The sequence below is a fragment of the Zalophus californianus genome, chromosome 3, assembly GCF_009762305.2.
Source record: "Zalophus californianus isolate mZalCal1 chromosome 3, mZalCal1.pri.v2, whole genome shotgun sequence".
NCBI classification, from domain to species: Eukaryota; Metazoa; Chordata; class Mammalia; order Carnivora; family Otariidae; genus Zalophus; species Zalophus californianus.
Window position 1 is genome coordinate 102,134,162 of NC_045597.1, and position 24,593 is coordinate 102,158,754.

General features: G+C 36.6%; 1 protein-coding gene across 7 annotated transcripts in view; it reads right to left on the bottom strand.

Moving 5' to 3' along the window:
• Positions 1-24,593, bottom strand: part of ZRANB3 (zinc finger RANBP2-type containing 3) — a 295,604-nt gene that overhangs the window by 167,703 nt on the left and 103,308 nt on the right. For 6 of the 7 annotated variants that reach the window (XM_027590261.1, XM_027590262.1, XM_027590263.1 and 3 more), the window contains one exon: positions 21,132-21,150. The exons of the other annotated variant lie outside the window; for it this stretch is intronic. In XM_027590261.1, the coding sequence (XP_027446062.1) occupies positions 21,132-21,150 (19 nt within the window). The remainder of the gene's footprint in view (positions 1-21,131; positions 21,151-24,593) is intronic. 7 annotated transcript variants of the gene reach the window in all.

Genomic DNA, 24,593 nt, shown 5'->3' on the forward strand with positions numbered 1-24,593 from the left:
TAATAGTTTCAATACCCCATTAAATGTCACCTTTAACCAGTCAACATGGGAATTTCCTGGTCAGCACTATGAAATTTACTCATAGACCCCTCCTATTCCCCTTAGGAGGGCGACCTTTCCTAAAAGAATTAATTCTTTACTAATAATTTCCTTCTTTCCACTCCCTTTCTACCTTTAACCACCTTTCTTTTTCTGTAGCCTTTTGGAGCTCCCCTCTATTTCTAGATGGAATGCTACCTGATTTATCAATCAATTAATAAACTCAGTTAGATCTTTAAAATTTACTCAGTTGAATTTTTGTTATTTAACATGTTTGGTGGCAGCAGTGGGATCTGAAGTGAATTACGGAACATTTGGAGACAATGAGAAACAGGCATTGTACCCTGCAAAGCCTCTGACTACACTGTCCTTGTTGCCATTTGCAGGGGCTGTGGGTAAATACTCTTGGCTTGGAGCTCTGCTTTTTTTTTGCTTTCAAGCACCTGATTGAATTGGATTTCCTTGAAGGACAGGTCTGCTTGAGGTGGCAGATGGTTTGCCTGGAGCCCAAATGAACTGGCATATTTGCCCAGATTCAAGCCCCTACTACCGTTTCAGACTACAGTTCCCCAGGTAGAAAACCCTTGCAAGTGCCAAATGAATTTTTGTGGTGTGCATAGGGTTTTGTGGCCAGGATGCAGTAATTTCTCTTGGTTATTACCAATACATTAAGGTGTGCAAGCTCATTTGTCTTGCTTTGTGTAGATAAAGGCTATTGCTAACAGAGATCTCAAAGGCCTACAAGCTGCAAAAACTGATGAGCCCGGGCTGAGCATTTAAAGGCTATTAGAGTGCATGACACCTCAAGAAGACTCTCGTGATAAAATAAGTTGGTCACAGAATAGGTTAAATTAACACTAGTTCACCCACCAACCTCAAGAAAACTTCTGTGTAACAAGGTACACTGTAAAACATGTACAATCCCTAACCCAGAAGCACATCTTTTTTAGGTCTTAATTCAACTCCAAGAAATCCAAAGGCTTAGCGAATGGGATCCTTAAATTCTAAAGAGTCAAGCACACCACCTTGCGGCACATCTGCTTATTTTATGTCTAAGAATTATAGTCCTGCGGGCACCTGGGTGGCTCAGATGGTTAAGTGTCTGCCTTTGGCTCAGGTCATGATCCCGGAGTTCTGGGATCGAGTCCTGTGTTGGGCTCCCTGCTCAGCAAGGAGTCTGCTTCTCCCTCTGCCTCTCTCTCTCTGTCTCTCATGAATAAATAAATAAAAATCTTTAAGAACTACAGTCCCAGAAGTTACAGATATCTAGCAGAAACAGCAAAATTTTACTAAGATGGTCTTCTGCCCTAAGGAACTTGGGTTGGTAACCATCAGGTTGGGGGTGGGGGGCAAAATAAAGCCAGAGAGATATGTGGGTTAACTCCATTTGCAGCCAGGGTCCTACCAAACTGATGCCAACCCTCAGGAGAATTACAACTTAGAAATACAATGGCCATAATGGGGAGCATCCCAATTAAATAGGTCATTTAAGAAGTGCTTTTGAAAGTGAGGGTCCCCAAATTAAACAGAATGGGATACCTGTTTTAATTGGCAAGCAGAAGCCTCCAAAAGGTTCCAAAATTCCAAAGTAGTTTCATTTATTGATTTATTGCAAAAGCCTAATGGAAAATTAAAGATGTAAGAAGTACCTAAAAGACAGACATAACTCCTACTGCTTCCCTCTTTCGTCCTTTGAGTACTCATTCTACTAATCTTCTGTCTCAATTGTTTTTCCACTTCGAAAATACTACACAACTGTAAACAAAATGTGGACAAGTTAATGGCCTTACAGACATCCCCATCTCTACCTTCAAGGAAGGGCCCCCATATGGGCCCCTCCCAGAGTTGATTAAACTGAGGAGTTCTCTGGTTAACTGCTCTGTTTTTACCTTAAACAACCAACTGGAAACTCTGGTAGGTATCTGAGCCTGCAGAAGGAATCCTGGAAAAACTGGCAAATACCAGCAATTGGTGAAAATTCTTAATAGTATCAGTTCTTTCCCTATCTCTGTATTTCCCAGTTGAGAGAGGAAAATAAAATTTCATGTTGTCCCATCCTTTCTAAATCCAAGGCCATTGGTCATGGATCCTTCTCTCCCAGAGATTGATAGTTATTGCCTTCTTTGTTTAGTTTTGCATAACTGGGCTTGACTTTCTGCCTTTGAGAAACTGAAAGGGGCAACTGTCCTTATCTTACAAATCTTTACAAAACTAGAAATGTAGCTCTTTACCAATCCCAAAACCTCTCCTTTTTATCTCATAGGTTTAATAAATTATTGGCTTTAGGAAAACAAAGTCCTTCTTGGAGGAACCCGCATTCTCTGTCCCTTAAAGTAATACATCTTATCATATCTTTAAAATGGATTTAGAAAGGACAGGACAAGTGAAAACGAAGAATAAAAAAAGAAGCCTTTTACAAAATATAAACTGCTAAAAGGGCTGTGTGTCCAAAGTCTAGCACAGTCTCCTTAAGATTAATTTCAGTGACAAATACACATCTTAAAAATCTTCTCCACAAAAACCAGTAACTATAGGGTCCTTACATCTGTCTCTGTGTGTGTCCAAATATACATGTTGTAAATGTGAGATATTTTTCCACCTATGGATGCTCTTGCCAATTAATTTGTAAAAGAACTCTATTTAGTTGGCTTGAAGACAAGCACTTTTAAGATTGGGCTTAAAGTTTTAAACTCTCAGACAGAAATTAACTCAAATGTTTTTCAAGTTCATGTGATCTGGGAAAATATTCAGTTGTTGGTTTAATTAGAATGGACACATCTTTATAGTAATCAGCACTAAAATTGAAACTTTTATTCTGTGTGGATACCTAAGTTCAACAAGTTGATGTGATCTCTGTTACAAAATTAAAAAGAAAAAAACTTCAGAGAATGACTAAATTTGTTGTCTCATAAGGTTTTTATGGGTAATCTAAGCATAATTAAGAACAATTAAACTGAAAAGGTATAAATAAAATTTAAAATTTTAGGTAAACTTTTAAGTAGTCTCCCAGATCTTTTGGTAAATTAAAACCTTAAAGTTTTGTTGAGTTAGGTTGAGTGATGAGTTAAGTTAAATTCACTAAATATTCAGATAATTTTCAAATAAGATAAAATACTAAAATACTGATCACTGAACACAGGTTAATCTAGTTTTGGCTTGCTTATTACAGAGAAACTAAAGATAAATGTGGGTCTGTGAGTAAACATGTTTTGTGCTTTATTGAGAGACTGAATTATGAAGAAGCACATGTTTCTAGAAATTATGAAATGTATTCATTACTTTGCCAATCTAAAGAATGCTGGTTTAACAGACAGTTCATAATTGCTTATTTATTAGCGTTAACTAGAAACTAAAATTTCTAAGAGTTCAGAAATCTAGTAAGTGTAAATAAGTACTGGAAATACTGAGGGAAACAACTCTGTATGCAATGAGAGCAGGATGTGTGTTTTTGGTTAAAAAAAAAAAAGTATGAGGAATAGAGATGCATTTTTTTGTTATAGCTGTTGAGGGAAAGGAAAGTAATTCTGTCCTAAAGTGATCCTGGCTGTTTAAAGAAGCAAAATATAGAGCAAGAGCTAAATGTAAAAAAGAAAATTCTAGGCTTGTGGAAAAAGGATCTTTGAAAAGGAATTTTAATGTGTGGTCAAGCTGGCTAAGACTGGAATAAATTTAATTAAAAATAAGTTTCAAAGTAACTAGTCCAAAATTAGAATTTGGTTTTCTCCCTATTAAAATGACAAAGTTTTCTTGGACTACAGGTCTGTTCTTGATAAGAAACTGTAAAAGTTTTGTTTTTTGTGTGTTTTTTCTCCCCCTTAACCTATTAAGTAATCTGCCTAGAAAACAAGATTCTGGGTTTCATCAAAATAACTTTCTATGTCTTTATCAGGTCTCTGATTACTTAAGAAAGTCGAACTCTATTAAGAAAAGCTAAGTTTTTGTTTTGTTTTACATCTATTTAACTTTCTGCATTTGCCTGCAGTCTTTCACTGTCACCATGGTTAGGTGGACAATAAAGTATTGTTTCACAGTGACCTATGATCTTATTTGACGAAGTGTTTTTTAAAACCCTTTCATTTTTTTGACAAACTTACCAAATCAAATTCTAAATAAAGTCTTTTTGACCTGAAAGAAACTGGGATTTTTTTCCAGAGGGTCCCCCAGAACACTCTAATGGATCTATTAAACTAATTAGGCTTATTTGCCATGCTAAATTACATAAAGCCTTGTTAAATAAGAAGTAGTACTAAGGGGTGCTTGGGTGGCTCAGTCTCTTAAGCCTATGCCTTCAGCTCAGGTCATGATCCTGGAGTCCTGGGATTGAGCCCCACATCAGGCTCCCTGCTCTCAGCAGGGAGTCTGATTCTCCCTCTGCCCCTTCCCCTGCTCCTGTTTCCCGCCCCCTGCCTCTTACTCGCTCTCAAACAAAATCTTTTTTTTTAGAAAAAAGTAGTACTAAATTTACTTTATGTTGTATTTGTAAAACTGTGGGCACATGGGGAAAAAGTTCATTCGGCTTCTGGAAAAAATTGCCGCTCATCGTCTGACTTTGGCCACCCTGACGTCTTTGCAACATGGCAGTAATCGGCTCTCGAATCAGAGAAATTAAGGTGGGTAAACAATGGCCATAAATATTTTTAAATAAACAGTCAGGGCTATAGGAAAACCAAGACAGCCATTTGGTTCTTCTTGGCTCCCTAGCAAGCCCCACTTACTGGTTTTTATATTCCTTCACCTCCCATAGTGCATTTAGGTTGATTCAAATTATAAAAAGACACTGGTGGGGAAACTTCTATAATAATGCAACAACAGTCAACTGGCAATGTCTGACTTGTCAGGTCCATAATTCTGGATAAACTATTTTTGTTTCTAGAGGTCTCAGACTCCTCCTCTGGACCCTTTGAACACCTGTAGCAGGTGTTCATTCATCTGCCACTTACTATGGCTTATCAATTATGTTTCTATTATTGTATACATATTTTCTAGATGGGCTGAAGCCTTTTCCTGTGGCTAGGCTAATGCCATCACATTGGCAAAGAAACTATAAGAAAATCTGTTTCCCACTTGGGGGTATAACTTTGTATAATCTCCAGTGACTGAGGCACCTACTTCACTGGGCAAATCATATGAGCCTTAATGAAAACCTTACAAACTTCTTGGAATCCATCAGTACACAATCGTCTGCTAATCCCTTGTTGTCTCATGCCAAGTATGACAACCTACTGTAAGTCTCTAATGTCTTATACTTAAGTCTGTCAACAACAGCTTTAAAAAAGCCTTCCTAGATTCCAATTCAAAGGAATGTGTTGGCCACAGTATAGAGATCAGTGATTATGTAATCTAAAACAACGTAAGAGGAAGACAGCACTTAAGCCCTATTGGAAGAGAACTTACCAAGTGTTCCTGACCACTAACAATGTTGAAAAACTAAAAGGTACTGAGCTTTTGGTATACATCACACAACTAAAGAACGCTCTCACCTAGTCCTGCAGAGATGCTGGACACCTCCAAATCAAATTGATATGGAAGAGAAGTAGGTGACATCAAGGAAGACTGCTTCTGCCCAAGAGGACAGAATAAGGCTTCATACTTTAACTAAACATGATACCCTTTCTCCTTCTTTTCCTTTCCTCTATTCTGGCACTGGCCTAGAAAGATAACAACCTCAACTATATCTCCCAGGCCACTGCTAAGGGGGGCGATGATTAGAATTTAGAGCATACTTTCATTTCAGGCTGAAAAAAAGCAAAATGAAATCTCATTGGTCGACTCCCCTGGATTTTCATCATGAGTCAGAAAGGACCTACCAGGACGGTTTCGTGATTTAGGATTCTTTTGGCAGGTCCCCACTTCCCTGGTTAAGGATAAATGTAAACAAGGTTATGATCAGGAACTTTTCCTTAATTCTTGAAATTATCGCAGAATCTGATGCTAAAGGAATAGGTGCCAATGAAGATTCTTAGGCCCTCTGGCCAAAAGAGTTCTTGATAATACAATAGCTCTTGATTATCTTTTACCTGAATGAGGAGATGTGTGCTGTAGCCAACACCATGTGTTATACCTGGATTAACACTTCTGTGGAAGTTGAAACTCAATTACATAAAATCACCGAGCAAGTCATTTGGCTTAAAAGAATGACTCCTTCAGGAGGGTCTTATTTCACTTGTTTGATTTTGATTGGTTTGGGTCTTGGGAACCATGGCTTCAAAGTACACTTGGAACAGTGGGAATTAACCTGTTTATAGTAATCATAATAATGTCCCTGGTGTGTTATATTCTCTCAAAAGTTTTAAACGCATGTTTGCAGCCACTAACCACCAAACAAATGATCTCCCTAAGACTAAAATGGCAAAAGAACTAAGAAAACTACCAACTTACAAATTGTGAACCTGTGAATATCACAGAGGTCAAGTAAAAACATCATGACCTGTGAATTACCACACAAAGGGACAACAACAACTGTGAGAACTTCAGAGGAGTAGCTGAGAGTGGCACTAATGCCTTAAATTGTGGTCACATCTCAGTTAAGCTCAGAGTATGATCAAAAGGGGCTAACTATTCAAAAGAAAACCACAGGCCTCCAAATGGCATCACTTAGCATAAGGTCCCAAGTCAGTAAACCAAGACTTAATACCTAACCTAACTGCAGTTTCAAACCCCATTAAAGGTCCCTTTTAACCAGTCAACATGGGAATTTCCTGGTCAGCACTGGGAAATTTACTGGTAGACCCCTTCCGATCCTCTTAGGAGGGAGATCATGCCTAAAAATAATGAATTCTTTACTAATAATTTCCTTCTTTCCACTCCCTTTCTACCTTTAAACACTTTCTTTCTCTGTAGCCCTTTGGAGCTCCCCTCTACTTGCTAAATGGGATGCTGCCTGATTCATCAATCAATTAATAAAGCCATTTAGATCTTTAAATTTTACTCAGTTGAATTTTTGTTAACTTTTGAAACTTAAGACATGGAAGAAAAAGGCCTTGGAGTAGCAAAAATAATTACAAGCAGACACAATAACTTAAAATAGTCTGAGATTTAAGTAAAGGGCCTAACTTTTCTCAGTAGTTCATAACCTTGAACAAACGAAAAAAGGTTAAATTATCCTTAGTATACAATGTTTAAAGACACAGAAGCACACAGAAATCATATGAAAAATATCTTCCTTTCAAAATTGTTATGATAAACAAAAATTGGATGCTTGGCTGTCCTAAAGACTTTGACTATCAAGGAACATCTCATTTCCTATAGGCTTAAATGCATAAAATTTCACAACATTAAAATATCATCATCAAAAAATATATTCTAGTTTAACATTTTAAATTAGCTTTAGAGCTTGAGAAAAGGAGAATGAGATTAGAACTTGAAAAAAATGCCAAAGATTGAATCATTCTCCTGAAACATTTTGCATCACTTATGAGTAAAATTACGTTAAAGAAAGATACATACTTTATTTCACTGTAATATACAAAAAGAGGACACTAAGAATCTACAGAAACATTTCTTAAACTTTTTAAAAGCAATGTAAGCCTTTTCAAATAAAACATCAAACAGAAACTCAACATTTGTATAGCACAAAACTAGGATGGCTATGGCTGAGGTAAAGGCGGGAACTCAGTTCCATACCATCAGCCTCAACCACAATTATGGGAAATACAGCTCTGGGAAATATAGTGTGCAAACCATGGAAGATCAATTGGTCAATAAACTCAATTTTCCTTTTTCAATGCTGGTTTTCTACTTGCTCCTACAAGGCTTGCTTCAAATCTACTTCCTCCAGAAAGCCTTGCAACTTAATCAAGCCAGAATGGTTCCATCCATGAAAGTGCTATAGAATTTATATTTGTAAACTTCATTTCTAACATTTCCAATATCCTACAATTTACATTATAGTACACAGAGAGATATACTTGCCAATCTTCCACTCTTGATTAGAAGTTTCTCAGAGAATGGTTATCTTTCTTAATCCATATCTCTAAGAACTTACCAAATAGAAGACACTCAGTAACATTTATTTGTTGAAAACAGGAGGTTAAAGGTAGGTTAATCAATGCCTAAAGGCAAAAATGGCTTTAAAATGTTCTAATGTAAGAAAAATAAAACCTGGACTGATAAAAATCCCTAGCTGTTCTCTATGAAAAGTTGGGTGCTCTACTGTGGAAAACACTATGGAGGTTCCTTAAAATATTAAAAACAGAATTACCACATTATCTAGCAATTCCACTAGTTGGTATTTACACAAAGAAAACAAAACACTAGTTCAAAAATATATTTACATCCCTATGTTTATTGCAGCATTATTTATAATAGCCAAGGTGGAAAGCAACCTACATGTCCATCAATAGATGAGTGGAGAAGGAAGATGTGCTATATGTTTATCTGGAATATTACTCAGCCATAAAAAAGAATGAAATCTTGCCATTCATAACAGTATAGATGGATCTACAGGGTATTATGCTTAACGAAGTCAGACAAAGAAAAATACCATATGATTTCACTTATATCTGGAAGATCAAACACAAAACAAACAGAAAGCAGAAACATACCCATAAACACAGAGGACAAAGTAGGCATTGTCACAGGGAAGGGGGGATGGGGAAATGGGGAAATGGGTGAAGGGGAGTAGGAGGTACAGACTTCCAGTTAAGGAGTGACTAAGCCATGAGGATGAGAGGGACGGCACAAGGAATATAGTCAATGGTATTGTAACAGCATTGTATGATGAAAGATGAGAGCTATACTTGTGGTGAGCACAGCGCAACACATACAGTTGATGAATCATTATGCTATACACCTGATACTAATGTAACATTGTATGTCAACTATACATCAATTAAAAATTTTTTTTGGTCCAGCAGCCAGGTACATAGCAGCCACAGTGCGTCACACACACCTGACATGCCACACACAGCCACACCACTGGGCCCAGTGGCATACAGTAGCCAATCACACACCCCCAGTCACTATTGTGCTTCATGGGAATCCGGCATAGGATTAGTGGCTTGAAGCAAATTATACACACACTGCAGCCCTGTTTCCAAGTTCCCCAGCAGGCTTGCCCCCTCAGAGCTAGCCTACTTGGGTCCCACTAACACCATGAGAGCAAGAACAACCCACAACAGGCAGACAGTCAGTGCTGATGACCACACTGAAAGGAAAAGTAACTCACACAAAACAGCATGGTGTAAAAGATATATGTAGGATGCTCTCCTGAAGTGCCAGGTTCTGGTAAACAGGGAACACTGCACTTCAAGGCACTCCAGGAACTTTTCTTCATAGAGTCATTATTCTCAACAGAAGACACAGAAACAGAAACAGACAGGCAGACAAAATGAGGAGACAGAGAAATTTATTCCCAAAGAAAGAACAGGAAAAGGCTACAGCCAAAGATCTAAGTGAAACAGATATAAATATCATGACTGATACAGGATTCAAAGCAATGATCATAAGGATACTCACTGTACTTGAGAAAAGAGTAGAAGACGCGATTAAGACCCTTAACACTAGATGAGGAATAACACAGCAGATATAGGGCACAATAAACAAAATGAGAAACATGCCTGATGGAATGAACAGCAGGATAGAAGAAGCAGAGGAACAAATCAGCAACCTAGAAGAGTAATGGAAAGTAAGCAAGCTGAACAAAACAGAAAAGACTGCTGCAAAACAAAAACACACTTAGGGAACTCAGTGACTCCATCAACTGCAGTGACATTCATATTACAGGAGTCCCAGAAGAAGAAGAGAGAGAAAAGGGGGCAGGAAATTTATTTGAAGAAATAATAGCTGAATATTTCCCTAATCTGGGGAAGGAAATACATATCCACAGAGAACTCCCATCAAAATCAACAAAAGCAGACCCACACCAAGACATATTGAATTAAATTGGTGAGATACAGTCATAAAGAAAAAAGGTTAAAAACAGCAAGACAAAAGAAGTCAGTAATTTACAAGGGAAAACCCAGAAGGCAATCAGGAGATTTTTCAACAGAAACTTTGAAAGCCAGAAGGGAGTGGCATGGTATATTCAAAGTGCTGAGTGGGAAAAATCTGCAGCCAAGAATACTCTATCCACCAAGGCTATCATTCAGGATAGAAGAAGTGATAAAGAGTTTCCCAGACAAATAAAAACTAGAGGAGTTCATGACCACTAAACCATCACTGCAAGAAATATTATACAGGACTCACTGAGTGAAAAGCAGAGACCAAAAGTGACAGCACATAGGTAGGAAACACAAAACCAGAAAAAATGATTATTTTTGTAAAAAAGCAGTCAAGGCACTCACCAAAAAAGAAAAAAAAAGGATATAAAACATAATAACATATTCCTAAAATGTCAGAAGAAAGAAGTAAAGAATGGGTTGAAACTTAACCATCATCTTAACATAGACATGTATATATATATATATATATATATATATATGCATAAGAGGTTATATACAAATCTAATGGTAACTATATATTGAAAACCAGGACCCCTGGGTGGCTCAGTGGGGTATGCTTCCGACTCTTGATTTCAGCTAAAGTCATGATCTAAGGGTCATGGGATCAAGCCCTGTGTCAGGCTCCAAGCTTAGTGGGGAGTCTGCTCGAGATTCTCTCTCTCGCCCTCTGCCACACTCTCTCTCTAAAATAAATAAGTAAATCTTTAAAAAAAAAAAACACTAAGCGGGCGCCTGGCTGGCTTAGTCATTAAGTGTCTGCCTTTGGCTCAGGTCATGATCCCAGGGTCCTGGGATCAAATCCCACATCAGGCTCCCTGCTCGGCCGGGAGTCTCCTTCTCCCTCTCCCACTCCCCCTGCTTGTGTTCCTGCTCTCGCTATCTCTCTCTCTGTCAAATAAATAAATAAAATAAATAAATAAATAAAAAATTAAAAAAAAAACTAAGAAATATGCAAAGAATAAAGAGAAAGATATCACTAAGAAAATTAGCAAAGCATGAAAGAGTAAGATAAGAAAGGATCAGAGAAAATCTTCAGAAACCAGAAAACAAATAATAAAATGGTAATACATATCTATCAATAATTACTTTGATTATAAATGGACTAAACCTTCCAATCAAAAGAGACAGGGAGACAGAATTGATTAAAACAAAACAAGACCCATCTATATACTGCCTACAAGAGACACATTTTAGATCTAAAGACACCTGCATATTGAAAGTGAGAGGACAGAGTAACATCTATCATACAAACGGATGTCAGAAGAAAGCCAGAGTAGTAATACTTACAGCAGATAAGTAGATATTAAAACAAAGATTATACCAAGAGACAAAGAATGACACTATATAATAATAAAGGGGGCTAACCAACAAGAAGACATAAAATTGTAAATATTTATGCACCCAACATAGGAGCACCCAAATGCATAAAACAGTAACAAACTTAAAGGAACTAATTGATAATAAAACACTAATACTAGGGGACTTTAACACCCCACTTACATCAATGGACAGATCACCTCAACAGAAAATCAATAAGGAAACAATGGCTGTGAAAGACACACCGGAAAAAAATGGATTTCACAGATATATTCAGAACATTCCATTCTAAAACAGCAGCACCTTTCCATGTGCATATGGAACATTCTCCAGAATACATCACATATTAGCCCACAAAAGAAATCTCAATAAATTCAAGCAGATTGAGGTCATACAATGCACATTTTCTGACCATAACATTATGAAACTTTTATGCATATTCACAATTATTGTCTAATTCCCAATGCAGCTGTGGCTTCTTTGGGCTTTTAAATTCTGGGAAAACTTAAGCCCATTATTAGAAAAGGGAAAACAGATTATGGTGTAATATTTAATTCTGACCATTCTTCTGATTTTAAATAATTTCTATTCATTAAGAACATTCCATTTAGTAAAAACTGGTGAGGCAGGAATGTTTGCAACATCCTCCTTACAATGTACTTGGAAGTGTTAATGTATAATAACCTTAAGGTTCGATAACAGAAGCAGAGCCTTTCTTTCTTTTTTTTAAGATTTTATTTATTTATTCATGAGAGCCAGAGAGAGAGAGAGAGAGGCAGAGGGAGAAGCAGGCTCCCAAGGAGCAGGGAGCCCGAGGCGGGACTCGATCCCAGGACCCTGGGATCATGGCCTGAGCCGAAGGCAGATGGTTAACCATCTGAGCCACCCAGGCGCCCCAGAAGCAGAGCCTTTCAAATGCTTATGTGGACTGTAAACATTAAATTCCAGAAAGATACTTTGTGTCTGATTTTATCTGGGTAGTGTTTAACTCACCACTGCTGACACCTCGCTTTTCAATATGAATTTTTTCCAAGATTATTGAGAGAATTTTGTAATAACCCAGCTATATGAAACAGCAAGAGCCCTGAACAAAATTACATCAGCTTCCAAAGAAATCAGAGTAAACTTCTTTAAAATTGAAAATGCAATCAATTGCATTCTTACTTTGCTAGTGTTCTAGATAAAAAAAATTTCACACTAAAAGATGACTTTTTAATAAAGTGTATTAAAACATCCCCTAACCCCAAAGCCCACTTAAAGGAATCTTTCTCCAAAATAAGTGAAGGTGGGTAGTAGTAGGCTGTGGACCTGATTTAAAATACTGGTAACTGGTAGACAAGATATCCCTCTTGTCCAAATAAAGAGACATTACTTGATGTGTTTCAATGGTTTCAAGTCAATGACAACAAAAACATTAATAAGAAAAAAGAAGTTCTCTCTCTCTCTCATTCATTCATTTATAAATCATTAACAGGAAATGTATTCCCCAGATACTATTAGATAGACATGGCTTGAGTCCTAGGAGTTCCCATCTATGGGAGAGGAGCAGATGAGTACAGAACATAATTTAAACTATAGTAGAAATATGAGCACAAAAGAACTAGGCAACAAGAATGTTGATACAGAATAAGAGATATCTGAAGAGTGTTTTGAATGGTGATTTTGTTGATGGACTTGGGTAAAGAGTGGGATACAGAAGGAAAGGCATTCATCATAAAAAGAACAATGTAATACAGATATCACAGCATAAAAAGATACAAGACCAAAAGGAAAATCAAGAGGAAAAAATTGATAAGTTAGACTTAAAATTACAAACTTCTGCTCTATGAAAGACACTTTTAAGAGAATGAAAAGACAAGACACAAACTGGGAGAAAATATTTGCAAAACATATAACTGATAAAGGACTTGGACCTAAATAGACAAGGAACTCTTAAAACTTAATAACAAAAAAGAAACAATCCAGTTTTAAAAATGAGGAAAAGAACTGAACAGAGACCACACCAAAAATATATATAGAGAGATGGCATATAAATATACAAAAGGATGCTCAACATCACGAGAATCACAAATTAAAACAAAAAGAAGACACTACTACACCCAATAGAATGGCTAAAATTAAAAAAAAAATTAACTTGACAATACCAACTGTTAGTAAGGTTGCTGGGCAAGAGCATTCATTCATTGCTAGTAGAAATACAAAATGGTACAGCCACTTTGGAAGACAGTTTGACAGCCTCTGACAAAAGTGAATGCAGTCTTACCACATATTATGGGTTTAATTGTGTCCCCCACAAAAGATATACTGAAGTCCTAACATCCCAGTACTTCAGGATGTGACCTTATTTGAATATAGGGTTGTTGCACATGCAATTAGTTAAGATGATGCAATACTGGAGTACGGTGAGCCCTTAATCCAATCTGACTGGTATCCTTATAAAAGAAGAGATATAAACAAACAGGGAGAACAGCACGTGAAGATGGAGGTAGGGATTGAAGTGATTCATCTATAAGCCCAGAACCACCAAGGACTGCTGGCCATCACCTGAAGCTAGACGAGGCATCACACATATTCTCCCTCAGAACCCTCAGAAGGAACCAAACCTCCTGACACATTGATTTCAGATTTCTAGCCTCCAGAATTGTGAGAGGATTAAATTTCTTTTGTTTTAAGCCAGAGAGCTTGTGAAACTTCCTTATGACAGTTCTAGTAGACTAACCAAACTATACAATCCAGCAATTGCAGTCCTAGGTAACTACCCAACTGATTAAAAACTTATCCAAACAAAAACCTACATGTGAACAATAACAGTAGCCTTAATAATTGTCAAAGACTGGAAGCAACTAAGATATCGCTTTTCTTGGTGACTGGAAAAACAAACTGCACATCCATAAAATGGATCATTCAGTTGTAAAAAGAAAAAGTTATCAAGCCACAAAAAGACACGGATGAATCTTAAAAGCGTATGGCTAACTGAAGAGACCCAGTCTGAAAAAGCAGTGAACTGTGTCCTTCCAATTATATGACATTCTAAAAAAGGCAAAACAATAGTCGTTAAACACATGAGTGGTTGTCTGGGGTATTGGCTTGGGAGGAATTAAATAAGTGAAGCACAGGGAACTGTTTAAGGCACTAAAATTATTCTGTATGATACTGTAATGGTGAATACAAGACATCAAACATTTGTGAAAATCCATAGAACTTTACATTACAAAGAGTAAACTTTAATGTTCACAAATATTTTTTTAAAAAAGTTAGGTGGTCAGGGGATCCCATGATGGAATGCAGAATGTGATAAAAGAACTTAAATGTATAGTTAAATATGAAACACTCTCACTAAAGGAAGTAGAGGAATAAGATGCTAAGTAATTTTAGAATTGAGTGGAATCTGTAAGAACAATGGCAAAATGAACTGTACGTAAGCACTATATTCTAGTTGACAATTTTCTTTCCCAAGGGTATATGAGTTAACACTACTGAAACGACCATACCTGTATACTGGAATTGAACAATTAAGTAAATGGATGACAGATGGTGGGAGCCAGGATTCTTACTGTTGGAATGGGAGGTTATAGATAAGCAAAGGGAAGAGGCTAGAATTAACTATGTGGTAATCAATTACAGTTGGAGACATAAGTATGAACAGATGGTTACATATAAAAATATTTGTAAGTATGTGTATACACACACAGACACACACACACACATTTCTCCTTTCTCCATCAGCTGAAAAGATCTAGAAGAAATGATACCCCAATAGATATGAACACACACCTAGCCCCCTTATATCATTCTTCAATAAAAAGAAACCAGGATTTCTTAAAGAAATGGCTGATTCTAGGACTGGGACAAGAAATATATAAGATAAGCCTGGAGCATCTTGTAGTATTAAAAAGTAAGAAAATGCTCAAAATAATAAAAGAAAATCCTTCGGAAAAAAAAAAACCCAAATTGGACAAAAAAAACAGCCCATAATGAAGGCAGTTTGTTCAAAGGACACAGGAGTGAATTGAAAGAGCTCCCCCTGGTCAAAGCTAGAACAATTTGAGCAACAACAACAACAAAAAAGTAGCAGTGGATAATAACCGAAAACATAAAAATAAATATCCAGGAGTCCATACGGATAAAGTGAATGCATGAATGATTGAACTCCAAATAGTTTATATATTTATTCTGCCTTTAAGCAAATGGAGTATAACTCCATATTCCTTAATTATGGGCTGCATATAGTTACTTTCTTTCAAAAAATACAGTATGGAAAGGAAGGAAAAAATAGTAACTTTACAGTGGAGAAATCTGACAAACACTGTATCAAGACAGGTGATTTACACCTATGGCGAAAAGTCCTATTGATGGTAGTACCCTTGATCTGGCATGAGAACAGAAAAAGAACATTAGGGGAAAACTGAGAAAACCTAAATAAAGTATAGTCTTTATTTAATCAGAACACAGGAGGTTCATTAATTAAGACACATATACCATGTTAATCTAAGACAATAATAGGGGACTGGATATGGAGTACACAAGAACTCTGTACTATCTATAATTCTATAAATTCAAAACCTAAATAATTCTAAAAATCTAAAATAAAAGATTATTTTTTAAAAAGGACATTAAAAAAATAAGGCTAGCCTTAAAAATAAGGAAAGTAAGGAAACAGGCAAATGATGCTGATTTAAAGAAATACAGATACTCTCACCAGCGCAAAATGTTTATGCCATCACCCTTATTCTAACATTCAGCTACATTCATTTGAGTACTGTGTCCTGCAGATTCTTCTGTCCTAAAGACTCCTGTTGCTAAATATAGAAAGTCTGGCACCTAGAGACTTCATATAGAATAGTAATTGATAGAGAGACCTGCGAGCTGGATTACCTCAGGTCAAATATTTCAGCTCCTAGCACGTACTAGCTGCATATTCTTGGACAATTTGCTTAACCTCTCTGCACCTCAGCTTTCCCATCTATAAAATGAGAATAATAATGAGAATAATAATAATAATACCACCCCATAGGGTTGTTGTGAGAATGAAGTAAATTAATACATGTAAAGCATTAGAAAAGAACCTGGCACACAGGTGTTAGTTAAGTGTTAACTATTTAACTAGTTCATTCATTCAACAAAAATGGATCAACAGACACAGGAAGCTTATAAATCCAAAAGAATAAGAGCTCAAGGAGACAGTGTAATTCAGCCTGGGCCTGGTAAAGGAAATCTAAGATTTGTAGATACCAATGGAATAAAAACTGCTGTCTCAGTTCACTTTGTCAAATGTGGGTAGGTTTACAATAAAGGAAAACTAAAATTCTTCATGTCTATTTTAATTTCTTAGTCCTCAAATCTACAAAGTTAATATTGGCAGAGTATATATCACAGTATCAATTTCAAGGTATTCTAAGCAAAATAAACTTCAAAGGAGGGTCCTTCCCTATTTCTACACACCTACATATTTCTGCCTGCAGAGAAACTGACAAGGGTTTTCAAACTTGACTTTTGCCTGTAGAAATAATTCTACCAGCATGGAACAAGTCCCAGAGCCTCTCCCCTCCAAACTCCTCTTCCAGAGAAGCACCTTGACCAAAAGAAAAGCACTGATAATGATGACTATAGGGCCTTTGTTCCAAATATTTATCTATTAATGTGTCCCAAAATAGCCACAAAGGGAAACCAAGTAGGTCAGCCTTAACAAATGGTTTCCTTTTCTTTTGAAAAAGGAAGGAAGCAACACTTTATTTGGTATACCCCCTGCCCCCACAAATGTTTTCTCAAGTAACAGGAAGGAGGAAACTTTAAAAAAAGTGTGTGTGTGTGTGTGTGTGTGTGTGTGTGAGCGCGCGCTAGGGATGGGGAACTAAGAGTACTAACAAAAAAATGTTACATAAGATGAAAGTAGGAATTTTCTGGCTTTGATAATAGATACTGTAGACAAGTAAAGACAGAATCCATGTACTGAAACTTTTGTCCATTATGACACCATATTAGGCCATTATGTAAATCCAGGATACGAATCCCATCTTCTTAGGTAAAAATGAACATTGTAAAATTTTCTAATACTATATTTCTACAAAGAACAATTTTTTTTAAAGATTTTGTTTAATTATTTGATGGAGAGAAAGCACGAGCAGGGGGAGGGGCAGAGGGAGAAGCAGGCTCCCCACTAAGCAGGAAGCCCAATGCGGATCTGAGCTGAAGGCAAACGCCTAACCAACTGAGCCACCCAGGTGCCCCAAGAACAATAGTTTTTAAATACTTGACAAATAAGGTAGGAAATGTGTAGACTAATATTTTTCTGCATGTATACCCTATTAAATTACCTGGTTTGTGTTAATGTGAAACTATTCTTCACATTTACAATTTTTCTTTTTAAGTAGGCTCCATGCCCAGTGTGGAGCCCAATGAAGGGCTTGAACTCACAACCTGGACATCAAGACCCAGGCTAAGATTAAGAGTTGGACGCTTGGGGTGCCTGGGTGGCTCAGATGGTTAAGCATCTACCTTCGGCTCAGGTCATGATCCCAGGGTCCTGGGACTGAACCCCGCATCAGGCTCCCTGCTCAGTGGGGAGTCTGCTTCTCCCTCTCCCTCTGTCATTCCCTCTACTTGTGTTCTCTGGCTCTATCTCTTTGTCAAATAAACAAATAAAATCTTTAAAAAAAAAAAAAGAGCTGGACGCTTAACGGACTTGAGCCACCAGGTGCCCCTGCATTTACAACTTTTTAATGAAGAAAGACTTTTAATAATTTTCAACTGAAGAACAAGGACAAAGTGGTTTATAAGTAATTATTAAAAAACAAGGTAACAGTGCAACAGCCTCACTGTGGACTGTGGTCTGAATTCCATTATTTATGGAACACAAATTGACAAGAGTTTCTGCATATTCATTACACAGTTCTTGAAACAATATTTAATTGCATTAAACCAAGATGGGGAGGGGAGAATAGGAAGTGTTTAAAACAGTTTGTAAAGTTAATTTTATTAAACATTGCAGCTTTGTTGTTCTCTAAAATTTAGTTTTCATTGCAATTTAAAGTTAATTATTACCTTATATACAGTAGATAAGATTATATAAGTTCACAAGGAATGAATACATTAGAAAAAGATAATAGTGGAAAAATACTAGAAGGGGGAGTAATGTCAGTTGAAGGAAGTCATTTGTTTCTAAAACTAGGGAGGAAAGATCACAGTAGACAGCTAAATCACACAACACTCCAAGTGGGTATTCAAGCATTTAAAAAAAAGGAGGTTTGAAGCGGGAAGCCTGCTTCTTCCTCTCCCACTCCCCCTGCTTGTGTTCCTTCTCTCGCTTTGTCTCTGTCAAAGAAATAAATAAAATGTTTAAAAAAAAAAAAAAAAAAAAAGGAGGTTTGATAACAGAGATGCAAAATTGCCCTCCTTAGAGGCTTTTAGCTATTTGATAAGTCAAATACTCATCATACCAAAACATACTTTTTAATTTAAAAATCAGAAAAAGGTGGTTGACCTCCAAATTATAAACCACATTTCCTTCTCTGACTTGACTACCACTTTGTGATAAGAGCAAGAAAAGAACAGTATTAAAAAATCAAATGAAGGTCAAAACCAGAGTTCACATAATTTACATACATACAAGTTCTTTCTACTTTATCACTTTTAATTTACTAACTTTCATCCACATGAGTTTAGCAAGATTCCATAAAAATGGCATTTCAACCCTACTGCTAACAGAGGCTATTAGAGGTTGTGAGCTATGATCTTACACTTGTGCATCACACTGTTGAGGATTCTTTTTTCATAATTAACATCATTGATAGGATTTAACATAATAACTCTGTAAAGTCGAAGAGGTGCAAAAGAGGAAGTCTTTAAAATGTGGGTGAAAAGAGACAAGTAATTATGATGGACACAAAGTGGAGTTTTTTTTTTTAAAGTGCTGAGGAAGTATTAAATAGTTCTTTTAAATTATTAAATTAAGAAATAAGAATATTGTACAAATGGTGTTGAAATCACTCAATATGTGACAAATGCTATGAAACTGTAAATAGTAAAGAGATGAGGGAAAGCAGTTGGTATAATGAAAAACTCTTACTGGCTAAAGGCTCATCATGAACTCCCCACAATTCTTAGTCTAATGCTAACTGAGGAGAAGCAGTTGGTTGAAGAAAAGTCAGGAAGGCTTAAGGGGCCAATCAAGTGTATATTTTAATCCATGAACACTTCCATAGATTTAAGGCCCATTCAAATGTCTCTATGATGTCTCCATGACATTAAAGTAAAGAACAAGGTAGCAATGACATAACACAGCTGCTAAGATTTTCCCTCTCTATCACCTGTGGAGAGATTATCAAGATGGTTGTTACCTGATACAGTATAATCTCTATGGACATAAAATTGATCTGTTTAAAAACTGATATAGAGATGCCTGGATGGCTCAGTTGGTTGAGCGTTGGACTCTTGGTTTTGGCTCAGGTGGTGATCTCAGGGTTGTGGGATCGAGCCCCATGTTCCTTCAGATTCTCTCTCCCTTTCTCTCTCCCTCCCCCACCGCCCCTCCCCCTGCTCACTTACACACTCTCTCTCTCTGTCTCTCTCTCTCGAATAAATAAAATCTTTAAATGGACTGCCATAAAAAACTGATATGAACACACACATGCATCTATATATGTATCACACATATATTTTATACATATTATATACAATCGTTATGCCTAGTTTTGAGGTTTTGAAGGATGAGTTTACATTTCTGTTTGGTGAAAACACTCAGGGACTAAAAATGTGAGCCTCTTTCAGTCATTTTGGGCTCACAAACTTATTAATTTATGAAGAGGCTTTTGGAATTCATCCTGTTCCAGAACAGAAATTGCTGCAAATATCTATGTCCTGTCCCTTCAATTACATTGTTGAAATTCTTCATAGGCAATGACTATGTTTCTAACTCCTAACATCTAATCTAAACAAATGCCTATAGAATAAAGAGTTCAAACTAAAAACTTCAGTAATTATAAATCAGCATAAACCAAGAAACCTTGTATCAAACTTTCTGCACAGCATTCATGTTCATGTTACACTCTAATTCATTTTTTTTTCCTAAAGAAGAGACTGTAGAGATCAGCCATTGGTGAGTCTATATGTAACTAAAGCTAAGACAGTCAATTGGGAGAATCTCTTTGGTTCCACTTTTATTTTTTTTTAAATTCAGTATGTTTTCTTCATTTTTTTTAAACGTTTTGCTGTTACTTTTAAAGGCATCATAAAAACAGCAACACATTTCTCAAACTGAATAAAAATTAGAACTTTATTGATTCACATTACTGAGAATGTATGTCAAGCGTATCATAATTTATATAACAAGAACTTCCATTTTAGTGAGAAAACATGAATATTATATATAAGTACACAGTACTTAAATGTATCAAATTGTTTAGTGATAATAAAATAACACTTTAATATTATGTTTCACACTCATAGGAAACAACAATAACTTCTAGAGTAAATTCTTAAAAATTCAACTTTTAAGTAAGCAGTATTATGACAAAAAGAAGAGTCAGTTTCATTTGAGGCTGAATTTAAGCACATTCATGCTTTCTCTGCCAAGAACATAAAATTTTGGATCACGAATGTTAATAATAATATGTTTCAAGTACACACCTTGCATGCATGTGTGTGTATATGCGCAAGCAAAAACACACACACAACACATTCATTCTCAGTCTCATTCTCTTTATCTGTCCCCTCTCCTCCTCTCTCTATATATAGACAGAGAGTCATTTGGAAAGACAAAGAATACATGGTAAATAGTAGACACTAAAAATTGGTTGTGGAATTTTATAAAAGATGTAAAAATCACGAAACACTTACTTCATCAGCTACCATACACCTGGAAAAAAATAAAAATAAAACCAAGTTAATATTTTAATGATCAAAGTCACCCATTTTAAAAGTTTTGATTAAGTAGCTTGCCAGAAAACAGTTTACATACATTAAAGTACTAATCCAGAGAGACGTGTTTACAAGTGTGCTTGAGAACATGGGCCAGAGCTGATTTTGTAAGACTCTCCAGCGGCCAATGGCATATGGGTATGCAGGAGGGTTAGAGCTTCAGAAATGGTCCCCACATCCACCCATGGCAATGCTTACAATAACCCTTCAAAAATGAGGGCAAAATGGCAAGTGATTGTACCAATGAATGCCCTCCTTACCAATAAATCTTAAAATTGGCCTTCTCTAGAGGTGAGAAGAATGCTGTATTAAAGTATAAGAAAATATATCTTAGCCACATATTAGCATGTTATACCTAAAATTTCATAGCTACATTATATATGCTAAGCCTATTTTCAAGCTGAATTTTGGTTTCTACTACTATTTGGCTAAATTTTCTCTTCTCTTCTCTATTCTTTCTTATTCACCTATAGAAGTAAATTCTGTCCACTGAAAATTGAAGATAGGGGTCATAAACTGAGAAAACAAAGAGAAAAAAGAAAGAATAGCAGGTGTGGTTAGGATCACGAGGGGTCCCTTAGAAACACTGAGTACATCATATGGGGAAAAGCCAATCTTGTTACTGAGGGGACTTCCAGACAACCTAGAAAACACTAGAATATTATAATTAGAAAGGAATAAAGTACTTATTTCCATTCTCTTCTTCCTTTATTCCCAATGGTCTTAACATTACACAGTTTTATAAATTTCTTTTAAAATAAAACACAAGGGTGGGGGGATGGGTTAGCCTGGTGATGGGTATTAAAGAGGGCACATTCTGCGTGGAGCACTGGGTGTTATGCACAAACAATGAATCATGGAACACATCAAAAACTAATGATGTAATGTACGGTGATTAACATAACAATAAAAAATTATTAAAAAATAAAATAAAACACAAATTAAGAATTTGGTAATAAATACACTATCAAAGGATAAGTTACAGGTAAAATGGAATTTCAATCTTAGAAAAAAAAGTCAGGTTACATAATGAGTATTTTTAGAGAAAAATAAAATACAGATACTTGAACTGAAATTGAAAACATATTCAAAAGTAAAAAAGTGTATTACATGTTCTGCAAACAAGTCTAACAAATAGAAAACTAAAAAATAATTTAAAAACATGATTTATTCCCAGAAAGGTCCACAGGCATACATAATTTTTCATTTTAAAATGCAATTCAAATTTGGTAAAGATGTCACTTGAAGTGCATATTAAGTATCTACTATGTACCTAGCACTGTTCTAAGTGCTAGGGATACATAGCAGTGAATTACAGAGTTCTTTCTTCATAGAGGAAAGTTACGGGAGGAAGACAATAAGCAAACATGTGGCTTAAGTGGTGAAAGGTGCTAATAAAAAAAACTCAAACAGGGTAAGGTGGTATAGGCAACATAGAAAAGGATCTGTTCTATAGAATGGTAGGGAACAGTCTCTATGATAAGGCAGTATGAATAGATTTGAGCAAGACACAATTAAAAAAAAATTTTTATTTAAATGCAGTTTAGTTAACATATACTGTACTATTAGTTTCAGAGGTAGAATTTAGTGATTCATCAGTTGCATAGAACACCCAGTGCTCATTACATCAAGCGCCCTCCTTAATGCCCATCACCCAACTATCCCATACCCCTACCCACCTCTCCTCCAGCAATCCTGTTTGTTACCTAGAGTTAAGAGTCTCCTACAGTTTTCCTCCCTGTTTTTATCTTTATGTTTCCTTCCTTTCCCCTATTCTCATATGTTTTGTTTCTTAAATTCCACATATGAGTGAAAGTATATGGTATTTGTCCCTCTCTGACTGACTTATTTCAATAGCATAATACCCTCTAATTCCATCCATGTTGTTGCAAATGGCAAGATTTCATTCTTTTTGATGGCTGAGTAATATATATACCACATCTTCTTCATCCATTCATCTGTCAATAGACATCTGGGCTCTTTCCATACTTTGGCTATTGTGGACATTGCTCCTATAAACACTGGGGTGCAGGTGCCCCTTCGGATCACTATGTCTGTATCCCTTGGAAAAATACCTAGTAGTGCAATTGCTGGGTCATAGGGTAGTTCTATTTTTAACTTTTGGAGGATGCTCCATACTGTTTTTCAGAGTGGCTGCACCAGTTTGCATTTCCACCAAGAGGGTAAGAAGATTCCTCTTTCTCCGCAACCTCGCCAACATCTATTGTCTCCTGAGTTGTTCATTTTAGCTATTCTGACCGGTGTGAAGCAGTATCTTATTGTGGTTTTGATTTCTATTTCCTTGATGCCAAGTGATGTTGAGGATTTTTTTCATGTGTCTGCTGGCCATTTGTATGTCTTCTTTGGAGAAATGTCTGTTCATGTGAGCAAGACACAAATTTAATGAGGAAGAGAATCATGAGAAAATCTGGAAGAAGAGTAATCTTTCTTTTTTTTTTAAGATATTGTTTATTCATCTGAGACACAGAGATACAGAGAGAGAGAGAGCGAGCATGAGCAGGGGGAGAGGCAGAGGGAGAGGTAGAAGCAGGCTCCCTGCTGAGCCAGGAGCCCGATGCAGGGCTCGATGCGGGGCTCAATCCCAGGACCCCAGGATTATGACCTGAGCCGAAAGCAGATGCTGAACCATCTGAGCCATGCAGGCGCCCCTGGAAGAAGAGTATTCTTAAAGTGATCAGCAAGGGCAAGGCCCCTGAGATAAGAGGGTTATGATGTAATTAAGAAGGAACAAGGACGCTAACGTGACTAACATGCACTAAGTCATGAAAATGACGGAAAATAAGGTTGGAAGGCAGCTGGAAGAGCCGTATGGCATGGAGAGCCTCATAAGCGACTGCATGGAGTTTGGCTTTTCTTAGAATCCTTTGGAGGGAAGCAACATTTTACCTTTTAAAAAGATTACTCTGGCTTATAGGGAATAAACTGTAAAGGGCAAGAGCAGAAGCAGGTAGAACAGTAAGGAAGCACCTGCAGTAGACCAGGAGGAAATAATGAGGTGCAGATGAGTGGTAGAGGTAGAGGGTAAGAAGTGATCAATTTAGGTACATTCTGAAAGTACAGCCAATAGGATTTGTTGATCAACTGGGATGTGGATGTAAAAATAAAAGAGAGAAGTCAAGAATGAATCTTAAGATAATGGGTAATGAAATTAACCCTAAAAAATGGTGGAGATGGCATTCACTGAGATAAGAAAGACTCAGGAAAAGTAGGTCTGGTGATGACAATCAAGCATGGGACATGCAACCTCTGTATCCATTAGATTACCAAGTCGAACTGTTAAGTAGGCAACTGGATGTGCGCACCAAGGGAATGGTAAGGAATAGAGGTATAATAAATTTGAAACTTATCAGAACGTAAATG